At 37.1% G+C, this 13,263-nt stretch overlaps 1 protein-coding gene across 1 annotated transcript in view; it reads left to right on the plus strand.

The window, feature by feature from the left end:
- Positions 1–13,263, plus strand: part of LOC122809783 (receptor-interacting serine/threonine-protein kinase 2-like) — a 298,126-nt gene that overhangs the window by 180,727 nt on the left and 104,136 nt on the right. Inside the window, exon 7 of the mRNA XM_044081525.1 lies at positions 6,672–6,833. Within this exon, the coding sequence (XP_043937460.1) occupies positions 6,672–6,833 (162 nt within the window). The remainder of the gene's footprint in view (positions 1–6,671; positions 6,834–13,263) is intronic.

Below are 13,263 nucleotides of genomic sequence, written 5' to 3' on the forward strand. Positions count from 1 at the left end.
TTAGATCAGCACACTTCTGCCACAAGGGTGCAGAAAAACACCTTTTTTAAAGTAGAATACATGGTTTGGAGCCCAAGTATAACAAGACCACACAAACTACCTGCAACAGTCTGAAAACTAACAGATTCCGTGTAATACAGTGCAATTAATTACTTAAAGCAGCAGCAGACAATACAGTTTTGTTTTGAAACTGCTAAAGTAGTTAGAGTATATAAGAGATGTGCAAAAAAATAATAGAGCCCTTTTCTGTGCTTCCCAGCTCAAATAGACCAGGTAAACACCTATTGCCACTAGATGAATAATCCCAGTCCTCCTAATGTAAAAGCACAGTAAAGGAGTGTCTGGAGTGAAGTGCTACCACAAACAAACTTGTTATCAGTGTAAAGATACAGATTCAGCAGTGTGCTTTAAACAGCTTATAAACATGTGATTATTCAATAAAAGCACTTCTCTTTGTATAAATGAGCCAAGAACCATTCAAATGTACAGAATTTATAAAGGCACTAAAAACAAGATAAGCTGATTAATAAGCCCTCCAGACAATAACACTGTGAAGAAATCTAAAGTGTTTCTCCAACCTAAACAGAACAGGCTACCTCCCAGTACACTAGATGGAAAATCCACTGACATCTTGATGTAAAAAACAAGTGCTTGCTAGGGTGTAAGAATACACTGCTTTATCCAACATCTAACTAGATAATGAATTCAGGGCAGGTAAATCAGTAGAACAGACAAAGATGTGGCAAAATGCACTTTTTCATCATAAGCACAAGGAAAGGCAAAAAATAAGATGAACAACAGTGAAGAAAGCGATGGGCAGCTTAAAATCACTAGGTTTAAAAAGCAGATCAACAATCAGGAGGGTGGGTAGGAAGAACTAGCAGGGAATCACCAGCAGTGCTTTAGTTTATGCAGGCTTGAAATCTTTTTGGAAAAGACAAAGGCCCAGGAATTCACTGTGTATTTTAGTATCACTCAAGAGGCCATTTAACCAATTTAAAAATGTGAAATGTACAGCCTAGATAATTAAAGTGTCTACCTCTCACACATAACAAAAATACCAGGCCAAGCAGATTCCTTACAACAGAAAACAAAATGGAGCAAGTAAAATAGAAAGCAACTCTATCAGCAAGGCACAGACAAAAATATATAGGTTTACTTTCCTGACCCAGCAGGGAATCACCAGTAGTGATTTAGTTTATGCAGGCCTGAAATCTTTTTAGAAAAGACAAAGACCCAGAAACTTAATGTTATTTAAATAGCATTCAAGAGACAATTTAACCAATAACAAAAATGTGAAATATGCAGCCTAGATAATTTAAGTGTCTACCTCTCACATAGAACAAAAACACCAAACCAAGTAGACTTCTTACAACAGAAAACAAAATGGAGCAGGTAAAATAGAAATCAACTCTATCAGCAAGGCACAGACAAAAATAGGTTTACTTTCCTCACCCAGCAGGGAATCACCAGCAGTGCTTTAGTTTATGAAAGCTTTATATATTTTTAGAAAAGACAAAGGGCCAGAAATTCACTGTGTATTTAAGTATCACTCAAGAGACAATTTAACCAATAAAAAACATGTGAAATATGCAGCCTAGATAATTTATCTCTCACACAGAATAAAAACACCAGGCCAAGCAGACTTCTTACAACAGAAAACAAAATGGAGCAGGTGAAATAGAAAGCAACTCTATCACAGACAAGAAAATATAGGTTTACTTTCTTCACTGAGCAGGGAATCACCAGCAGTGCTTGAAACCTTTTTAGAAAAGACAGACGCCCTAATTGTGAAAGTATGAGGAATGTCTGGTCTGAAATTTCTTCCTGTGAAGAAAGAATTATTTAATTTCTTCTTTTGTACCAGTCACTGCTCTCTGTTTACAGTGTGCATATGACTCAGTTGATAATTACAGGTCAGTGGCCTCTGGCACTGCTTTGAGGAGGTTTACCTGGCTGCATTCTCAGAACCTCCCAAGATGATGTGAATAAGATGATTTTATTTTCTATTTTGGATAGAAACCCACTAATCAAAAAGTGTGATGAAAGGGGTAAGTTATATTAAGGAATCTCTAAGATTTGATGTCCTCCTTTTTGTTACTTTATAATGGATTCTCTAACCCCTCATCAAATTTTGGCATAATGGCAAAGGTGTTCAAAAATGAAATCAGGAAAAAAAAAACCCAAAGAAGGACAGTCCAACTAGTCAGTTTGACTGTTTAAGGGACATGTTTCCCTCCCCCACACTAGCAGTCCCCTTCCTCTCCAGAAAGTCTTAATCTCCATTTTCACTTTAGCAACAGATAGGTTCAGACAAATGAGGTCTGACGATCATTCATCAAGGTTATAGATGGCAGTTGAGAGGATATTCATATGCATATCAGCCCCCAAGATATTCATATGCATATCAGCCCCCTCCCCAAGAATAAGTACTTCTTTACAGAGAAGGACATGATATTACAGAATGGAGTACCTAAATGAGTGGTGGGCAGAGACTATATAAAAAGACACTCAAGTGGACACAGGGCAGGTAATAAAAAGGTACGGGGGAAGAATTATTTTTAAATTCACTTAAAGGGCAGACTGCATAAGAAAACTATAGCCTATCATCAAGTAGATGTAACATAATCTAATACCACATCAAGACTAAATATAGCAGTATAAACTTCATAGCATTTGTATTAACTGCAACCTTTTATCCCACTCCAAAAGGGCTTTTCAGGTCAATCATAAAGCTTTCTCTGGAGTCATGTATAACCAACCATCTTGGTCTTAGTTTCATCAGAGAATGCATTTACTCTGTTTTCAGTCCAGACTAGTATGCTGGACACAGTCACTTTAAATTTTGCTGACCTCAAAGTGTTGACTCTTACAACACCTCATTAAATACCTCCATCTCATCTGACAATGCTCCCCCAACCATAACCCTCTCCAAAAAACTCCTCACTTGCAACATGCAGGAAGGTACCACTTTAAAGTGTATTGATGCAACACATATTATTCCCAAGGCAATGTCATATTAGGAAATACTAAATTTATTATGGCCATGATTTAATAAAAATGTACAAAGCTTTTTATTAAAAAATGAACTAAATATATAAGTACAGACAAGTGGAAATTGCATTGCTGCACTTATCTTTTCAAGTGCAAAAATGCATTTACTAACTTTGGAAAATCACTTTAACATAAATAACCTGGAAGTGACTGTTGTAACTCTAACAAAAATGTGGCTTGCTCCTAGCAAAGTTGCCTTGGCTTATTCTATTTTCTGTGGACTCGCATCATAACAGTTACATTTCAAATCAAAATTCTAACAACACTACTTTGGAATTTTGTAAAGAAAGGGTAGCTTAGCTGGAAACTGTGTAGCTTCAGAAATGAAATGGCAAGGGCTAGTAAACTGTAATATGATGAAGAATATTGGCATGGTGTATGATATACAAAATGACTGCACTTAACTTATAACATGCTGCATTAAGGACAAAGTACACAGAAAGTAAAACGACTGGCAAAAGACTGTCATTGAATTTTAAAATGACAAGAGAAATGGACAGATGTACAGAAATATAGTAGACAGTTGCAGTAAAAGTGGAAGTTACACTTGATTGAACTGATTACAGTGCAAATTGCCTGTTATTTTACTAGTTATCACAGTGTCATATAGATATATGTGCAACAGCTATCATTCGTCTGTGAAGGATTACTGGCTGTCGGGGATTCTGAAATTATCCAGGAAACAGATCTATTCAGAAGACAAATTAGCAGCTCATTTTTTATTTCTGTTGTACATGTCAATTTTCAATGGTTAGCTCACATTGTGTTGAACTTTGCAACCCCAGGAAAATCGAAATGCCAGCAAGGAAAGGGAACTAGTAGGTGAATGCACTTTTGAAGCAATATTTTAAAGTGTAAATAACAAACAAATGTTAGAATTCCATGTTATACAAACAAGGAGTGAATGAATGGTCAGTGGTATTCCTTCCCCAGATTATGATGCAGATCAGCTGCTGGCAAGGCCGGTAGCCATGATTATTTTTGCTAGACATGTGCTGTAAACACAGCTGCTTTAAATCTGCTTCCCCCATGACGTTTTTGCTTTATTATCTATACCAGGTGCAAGCTGTGTGCTTTATACTAGTTATAACAAATCATTGTAAAAGCATAGGATGTGCCTCCTCCTTACAGCTCAGACTACAGCATAGTCAGTAGTGCCGGCCATCACCTGTCGTCCTGCTTATTCAGCTTTCAAAGGGTGAGTGTGATGGGTGAGGAGACCAAGTAAGGTATCATGAGCTCTGAGTGTGACTTCTGTTATCTGGGCAGCATACCATCCTTCACATTGTTGCTCAGTTTCAGCCTTAGCTATGTTACTGATTCAACAAGAGACAGCAGACAAGTGAGGTTACTATTATAAACTGTGCTTTCTGCTTAACAGTTTGAAGTTGGTCTAAATATAGTATATGATAAAGAGAATGTCACTGGAAGCCAGCGAATGCAAATACTCTCAGAATTTCTAATGGGTAGTTACTGTCCTCAGCGGTATTACTGTATAGAATACAGCTTCAGAATATTATGCATTTTATTAGCAATATTGTATTACATGGTGTGCTGATTGCACTCTTTGAAACTGGCCAAAATACAAGCTTAGTATGTACTTTCTGACATCAGAAAAGTATATAACGTTCATTACTGTACAGTTTCACACAACAGCAGTATATACAGAAGCAACATCAGGACAGCATCAGAAATGTTTGAAGGTTTTGTAAACTGTAATACATTTTGTGCTGTCACACAAAAAAGTGTTGCTCAGTGAAGCATCTAAATGACTTTTAGTAAGGCTCACTTCACCTATTGCCTCAGTCTATGTGGCAGCTCTGTGTGTCTTACAGATTTCAAAGCTGTACAACACTTCATTTTCCTACATACACACTATATATATATATATATATATATATATATATATATCATAGGGGCAGCTAATGCACTATATATCGCAAAGAATTATGATCATACTTCTCCAATCATGGCCAACCAGTTATGTGCACTCAACAGGATGTCAAGATTAACCTCTCAATTTTCACTCTCTCTTCTCTGAAGGTTAACTTCTTAACATCTGTTTCTTGAACATATAACAAGCTGGTTGATCTCACACACACACACACACACACACACACACACACACACACACACACACACACACACACACACACACACCATAAATGATAATGTGACTTCCCATAATATGCAGAAACAGTTGGCAGCTGGTATAAGTAAAGCATAATACTAGCATAGCAAAGAAGTTTCACTAGCAAACTATCATCTACCATTTCAGTGTTAATATTCACTTATAATTAAATTTGGGGCAAATAACACTTAAAAATGTCTCACAAAAAACACTAACTGTTGCCATTAAGAAAACAACATATCCATAAAGCATTCAATAGCAGCAATGAATGGGATATAAATACTGTAACAAACATTCAGTACAAGACTACTAATCAGTAAATCAGTTGCACATCAGATTTGCAATAAATGTGTATTTAAACTGTGTCTGTCCACAATGTACTATACTGTATTACATTTATAAAACTATATTTCAAAATATTCTTAACACGTTCACCTGTTATTTGCAATGGCACTTAACTGAAACCCTGTATAACTGAATAAATATACTGGGTATAAGTTGAGATGTGTAGTCACATATGTAATAGACTATACTTAACTTTAAAATCCCTAGCAAAATTGAATGTGAGGTGCTCACCAAATAATCCAAATTTCAATGAAAATAAATCTGTCATAAAGAAATCAAGCAGACTGAGTAGTTATGATTTACCTTTCACATACCTGACTTGGTTAGGCTACAGGGTCTATATCATTATTAATGAACTTTGTAAGGCTATATGACTTTTCAGATAATGCTGGTGAGTCTTAACTGTTGCCTATCAGTGAGCAATTTTGCTGTCCAACCAACAAGATATTCAAAAAGTACTCAACTATAAAGTTTCAGTTTTGTCCATAGTTTATCAAGCTGTAAGAAAATGGTTTGATGTAGTGCAGCGCATTCTGTGCGGTGTTATCATTAGGTCACCACAGAAGCTGATTCCTGTTAACAAGTCAGTGGTTAGAATAATACAGGAGTATAGTATATCCTTTCACTTCTGTTTTAATTATGCATCTTATACAGTTAGAGTGTATACGTAATACACAAGGAATGAAGATCATCCAGAATCTGTCAGTATTTTTTGTCTCTCAAGTCACTTAGGTGATCTGTGTTAAGTCAGTAATATGCTGTGTGCCTTAGTGCATTAGCACAAACTGCAGACTTACAGGTGGGTATATTACTGTTAAAATTAGAGCTCTGTGTATTAACAACCAAAGGGTTAAGTTTGTGAACCAGTACATATTGAACTGTTGCTTTGTAAAGGTCTGCTTTTGTATACTCACTCATCATTGTGTGCACTGTACTGTAGACTCTAGCTGGAACCTGTCATATAGCAACAATGAAGTCATGTCCTGAGCAGCTAGCGATCTGGATGCCCTTATTAGCACTTAGGGTGTAGCCCCTGAAATGCTTCACAGTTTTGCTGCTCAGTCATATAGCTAGTTCCACAAATTATGAAAAAAATCCCCGTAATGATAATCTTGTGCTAACATTTGCTTCTGATATCCAGACAAGAAGACCATGATGGAAGTTTATGTGGCTGTTTGTAAAGGAGAAAGGCCTGATGAAGGAACGGAGATGCTTTCTGTCAGCGCACCACAACGACACCAACTTCAAAAACTAGTCACTCGCTGCTGGCACCAAGATTCAGGCCAAAGACCGTCATTTAAAGGTAAAGTGTAGAACTAGTAATAAATGCCTCTTAATCTTTAGATGTTTTCTCAGTCCATGATTTATGATCCATTGTTTTCATTAAGCATTTATTTAATTATCCACCAATAGAAGTTTTTTTTTGCTATTAAAATGGCACATTTCCTGTTCCACCATCCAGAAATACATTCCTTAAGCTAGTCCTGGAACACTGACATCTGCTTAAATGATGCTGAGGCCTGTGAACAGGGAAAATGCTACTTGAAAAAATATATTATTATTTTAAATATAAACAGATCTGAAGTAGAAATAAGCTTTGAAAACAGCATTAAATAATACTTGCAGAACAAACAGAAACATTAGCAAAATTAAAATATACTGGAATTAGACTGACTGATGCTGAAACATCATCACTCTTCAAGTTTATACTCCTTCATGTAATCTAAACAAATGTTTTCTTGTGTAACAAGTGTTACTTCTTATCTTTCTTTTTCATTTCATTTGTATACTTAGCTTACCTGAATTTACAGCAGAGACATGACTGCAGTTTACTAACCCTAATCCACTACTTGTAGACATTTTAATCGTTCCATTCATTTCTGTTTTATCTACAGTCTTTTCCATCTCTGATTACTATTATCTGCTCTTACTATTATTAGACTGAAAAAACAAATTCTTACTCTTTTCTTTTTGAAACAATACTGTGCTTCTACAACTCATCTGTGTTGCAGTTACAAATAACCATTCTCCACTTCCTCTGAATTATTTTATTTTTCAGTTTAACTGAATGGGTTGGTTGGTCAGTTTGACTCTGTTCGGCCATGGCCCAGCCTCAGAGCAAATCATAAAGTAAATTTACGAAGGATAAATTACTGGATGCTTACACTATAACAACAAGAGTTCCTGGCTTGCTGACTTCACTGCAGACAAGACAGCTTGATACCTGCAGGCTTTATACTGAACTGCTTGCACTTTTTTGCATTCTTTGTTTATCTGTATTCCTCTTCTCTAGCTAATCCATTTCTTGATATATTAAATTAATGACGTTATTGTAACATCAGCATTTCTCCTGTACTATCTCAGTACAATTCTTAGTGTGTAATTTTAAATTTGTAGCAGAGACATAGTTAATCTTTGCAGACTATAGGTGCGATGCAGTAATTGCACTTACAGTGGGTTATGGCCAATGCTGATTTGCAAAGTGTAGGCATTAATTTCAAGCAGCTTACAAATCACTGCAAACTTCATTATCGAGCAACTCTTGCTGGTTAAATTCCTGATCCAAAGTCAGATATCAGAAGAAATATGACAACACTGATCCTCTCGTAAGACATAGCTTTGCATGCTGACCCTTTCACTACTGCCCCCAAAATTACACCACAGAGTACAAAGAAAGGCAAGTGAAGGCAAGGTGATTCATACAGCCTCCCTTGATCTGGCCAAAGCCTTTGATACCATTCCACAATCAGGAATCATAGAAAAACTCACTAAGCTAGGCATGATGCCAGGGTAATCCTATGGGCTAGGCTTGCAAAGGCTCCAGGGCCATTAGCCTAGTACACACCTATGAACCTATGAAAACAGAAGTACATTGTTGCTGTTGGTAGTCTGTGCAGCTGCAATGAGTTTGGAACAAACTGTTTGCATTACAGTGATATTTTAATGATGATTAATTACTCAGCTGTTTGCTGAGCAGCAGAGAGGCCAACACTCCCAGATTGATTTCACTACTGTCAGGTTGTTAGGGACAGTGGCTCTGTCAGCATGTTACAGCAAGTTAGCACAATGATCTGGATTGACTAGTTAACTGTTGTGAGGGCTCCTACTGAAGACACCTTTCTGAATTACAGAGAAAAGCTAACAGTTAGTCAAGCAGCGTGATACAGCCTAATAACCAAGCTATCTGGCTTTTCTTTCTATTTGATCTCATTGAATACAATGTTTCTGAATGCCAAAATAATGATCTAATAGCACTGAAGTGCCAGAAAGGTTTGTTTGTTTGTTTTTCTGCTTGTCTTTTTCTGCATCTGGATTCCCTCCAAACAGTCTTTAGACTTATTTCTCCTCACTTTCTTAGACCTTGGGTACAGCCACTGTTGACTTTGGTACCCACTATTGTTCATAGCTCCAAACGTTTCTTAGCAGCCGGCATCACGTGGAACATTCCAGGCTCCTTCCCTTCTCATGCAGTGACATAGACCAGGCAACAAAGCAGTATTCTACAGTTTCTGAAAAAAGTCTTTACTTTTTCCATTGTCACATGGGAGAGGGGCTTACTGGGTGAGTGTAGAGGCTATACTAACTCCTGATTGCCAAGGAGTGGCATAGATAAGAGCAGTCATCATACTACAGGAACCTATTTAAATGTCAGGCTGATGGGATGGTTTATAATCCTAACTCACCACTGCACAGACTTGTAACACTCACAAGTGTGGGCATGTAATGGGCTGTAAGTGGCATGTGACCAAGCTCTGTGTGTGAAGCAAACAGCCTTGACCTCTTAGGAATCAGAACATACCTGTGATCTACAGTCTACCATGGGGATTCCACCACAGGGCCTCTGCTTTAAATACATGTAGCGCACCCACAGGTGTAGCTGAAGAGATATGGGTTCCTTCCTACCTGACTCTGGTGACACCCCTATTAGCCCAATACACCAAGGTGGCAAGAGGGACAGATTTTATTCTAAGTGACACATCTAGTTTAAAAAGGCAATAGCACAACCATAAAAAATTATTTCAACAGCGCACCAGTTAGCAATAAGGCAAGGTGAAATATGCATGCAATGAAAACATACATTCACCCTCTTCCCCAGAACTCAACAGAAGAAGGTCTTGACATTCAAACTTGCACAAAGAAGGCAATATCAATGAGCAGTAAACCTTTATAATACAGCAATACAAACACAGGAAAAAATGCAATGTCATTAAGCAATAAAAGAATCATAATACAGCAATACAGATATGAGAAAATGCAATGTCAATGAGCAGCAAAATTCTAGAAAGCAGCAAAACTAACACGAGCAAAATGCAATGTCATTCAACAATGAGGATTTATAATGCAACAATACAAATATAAGAAAATGCAATGTTATTGAGCAGTAAAGATTCTTTAAGGTAGCAGTACTAACATGGCAAAATGCATTATCATTGAGCAATAAAGATTTATAGTGCCACAATACCAATATGAGAAAATGCAATGTCATTTAGCAGTACTAACACCCTCTACCCCCTTGATCATTTCTAAACAGACCACCTATGAAACACTCTATTATACCTTGTTCACTGGCCAGTGATTACTTACAGTCTTGCTGGTGGCATGATAGAGCCCAAGTTGAAGCTTATATGAATCTCAATTATTTGTAATCCACAAAGCATTTGGGGGGGGCACAATCTTATAAAAATATAAAATGACAACCAGAGCCTCTCACTACTCCGTCGGGAATATCCTAGTGACCAGGCTCCGTGGTTCCTCTGATGAGAAAAGTAGAAAATCGCCTACCAGAACTCTAGTAATCATCTGTGGCTTCTTGGTACTAGGCCCAAGGGAACTCCTTTTCTTGCTGAATCATAGCAGGCGGGGAACTACTGGTTTCAGACTTCTCTCTTGATTCCACAAAATACCATCATCCAGGATTTCAGCAAGAGACAGACACAATCTGCTACTTCACTTCCCTGTCCCAAAGCACTAGAAAAGAAAATCCAGTCAAGCTGCAAGGCCCTTTTCCCCTTCAGCTACGTGTTTCAGTCTTCCCTCCTTCAGCTAGTGTTCCAGTCCCTTCTTTCCCATTTAAAATTGTCTTTTATATTCCTAAAAAGGAGCTCCACCTTGTGGTGTAATGGAAAACTACAGTCTATTACTTGTACAATGAAATACAGTGGGAGCTACACACAGTACCCTCCCGCCCCCCTGGAGAAATGTGAGCAAGCTAAGCCCTGTCATTCTTTTCCCCTCCCCTACCAGCACTGTTTATTACACATGAGTTTGTCGATCATGGTTTATGATCCATTGTTTTCATTAAGCATTTAATTTGCTTTCCACAAGTAAAGCTGTTATTGAAAAGTTGATCTGATGAAGTCCAGTTGGTGGAGGAAAGCGCTTATCATAAATAAAAGCTGAGTTATTCCAGTGACTAAGTCTGCTGGAGTTTTTCTTCAGTAGTTTTATTGAAGATGAATTAACATCTGAAGTTCTGGACTGCTTATTACTGTTGTTTGTAATACTAAGTTTAGGAGTGTTTATTTTTTATTTTTTGCAATTGCAAGGAAGTAAAGGCCATCTGCTCTTTTTCACAGTGGGGAAAGCTATGCCCTCACATGTCTGCTGTTGTTTATGTAGTTGTTCTTCCTGTAACTATTGACAGGGACTATTTTGAGGTTTATACTCTCAGCAGGTATTGTGGTGCTGCAGTAGCATTGTCGGCTCACAGTAAGACATTGTCGTGTTCGATTCTCAGCTAAAGTGTCTTCTGTGTGGAGACATGCGTGAATGGGTGCATCTTCGTTGAAGGTTGTGCGTCAGGGCTGGCAACTCGGTACGTAAAAATCTACTGCCAATCATTAGCGGATCGGAGTTCCGCTGTGGCGACCCCTAACCGGGAAAAGCCGAAAGACACAACTCTCAGCAGGTATTTACATAGTAACTATTTACAGTTCAGTAGAAAAACAGCTGGTATACAGACATACACACGTGCACATGCACACACACACACACACATACATATGTTGTGTATATATATTTTTATATATATATGTATTTATATATATATACACATATATATATATATATATATATATATATATATATATATATTTTTATATATATATGTATTTATATATATGTGTGTGTGTGTGTGTGTGTGTGTGTGTGTGTAAAAAGTTCTGCATAAATATTTCAAAGTCTATAAGCATTAAAATATACTAAGTTGATATACAAAGTAGATATTTACATGATAGTTATTTATAGACTAGTAAAGAAATAGTGCAGGCAGATATTTAAGTTTTACAGAACTAGTACAAACAGATATGTAACAGCAATACATTTGTTCATTTTAGGTGAAGTTAAAAAAACAGTATGAAGCATTTGGGTAGTTCAGGCTGGTTAAAATGTTGTATGGTTCTAAACTGGAGCAGTAGTTTAAACATTACTGAGTTGCTGGCCTGTTAAAAAAGAATGGTAAGGAAAAGGATGGTAGTGGCATAATGCAGGCTCAAGTGAATACAAAGAGTTACAATAACCCAAGAGCAAGAAAAGTTAGGGTGGAGTGCATGAAGTATAATAGGAGCAGCGAGTAAGGGAGTAAGGTGGAGCTCTTGTAGGATGCTAATTGTACAGAACGCTTTGAGATTATCAAGTTGGGAGAGTAAAGTGTGGATATGGGGAGAGAGGGTCAAATGCATTGCAGTGGAAATGGGAACATTTACAACATGTTTTGAGAGGGTTCTGGGAATGATGCTTTAAATATGTTAGTGGTGGATTGATTATGAATATTTGTGGGAATAGAGCTGCATGCATTTGGTACAAGCTTGGAAAATGTTTGCTACATAATAATAATGAAGGGAGCATAATGGACTATTACCTCCATGAGGGCAGTTTCTTAAAAGTAGTATGTTTCAATTAGATTAAGATTACTAGCTAAAGGAAGACATAACTTATGTGTGAGAGAGTAAAGGATCTCCAAATAAATAGGTGTCTCACTCAGTTATGGATAGAAAATTAGCATCAGACAGAAGGGGGCAACGATGTATATTGCAATTCATGGTACAGTTTTTGTTGCACTACTGTTACCCAGTGCTGTACTTGGTAAAATAAACTCTAGATAGGGGAGGATCACATTTGTTTTTAATATCTCCAATCATTAGTCCATTTGAAGTTACTTCAAAATTTATGTAAGTAGTTTATATTATTAAGGACTTAGGCAATGTGGTCTCTATATGGTGGGTAAATGAAAGATGTTGATCCATGTAGGCTCTCTGTGTTAGAAAAGTTAATGGAATATTGTATTCCCAGGGTCCACTCACCTCATGGAATCAGTGTTGCTTAGTCTCTGAGGAGTGCCATTAAGCATTGTGTATTAGTTTTATCATAACTGTTTGTAGTCTGTAGGTCTAGAACCAATGACAGAGTTGTAAGAATTGATGTAACTTTTTGAATACTTATTTACAATTGCTGATTGATTTTAATAATAGGAGTGCATGCATATAAGATGACCTTGAGATAAAGGAAGGTGATAGGTGGTGAATTTATGAAACAGAAAAAAAGAATGGAACCTAATATTGATGTCTGTCGTATGTATGATTGGAGGGTGGAGGTAGTGAAAAGTCATTATGCAGGCAGATTTTAATTGGTCTATCTTTTACGTAATTTTTGAACAAGGTTATAAGAGAGAGAGAAAACATGTTCCAGTTTAGTAAATAGTAGGTCACACTCTACAAGATGAAAAGACAGTTATA

Source organism: Protopterus annectens, chromosome 8.part0, assembly GCF_019279795.1.
Source record: "Protopterus annectens isolate FY-2018-M chromosome 8.part0, PAN1.0, whole genome shotgun sequence".
Taxonomy (NCBI): domain Eukaryota; kingdom Metazoa; phylum Chordata; order Ceratodontiformes; family Protopteridae; genus Protopterus; species Protopterus annectens.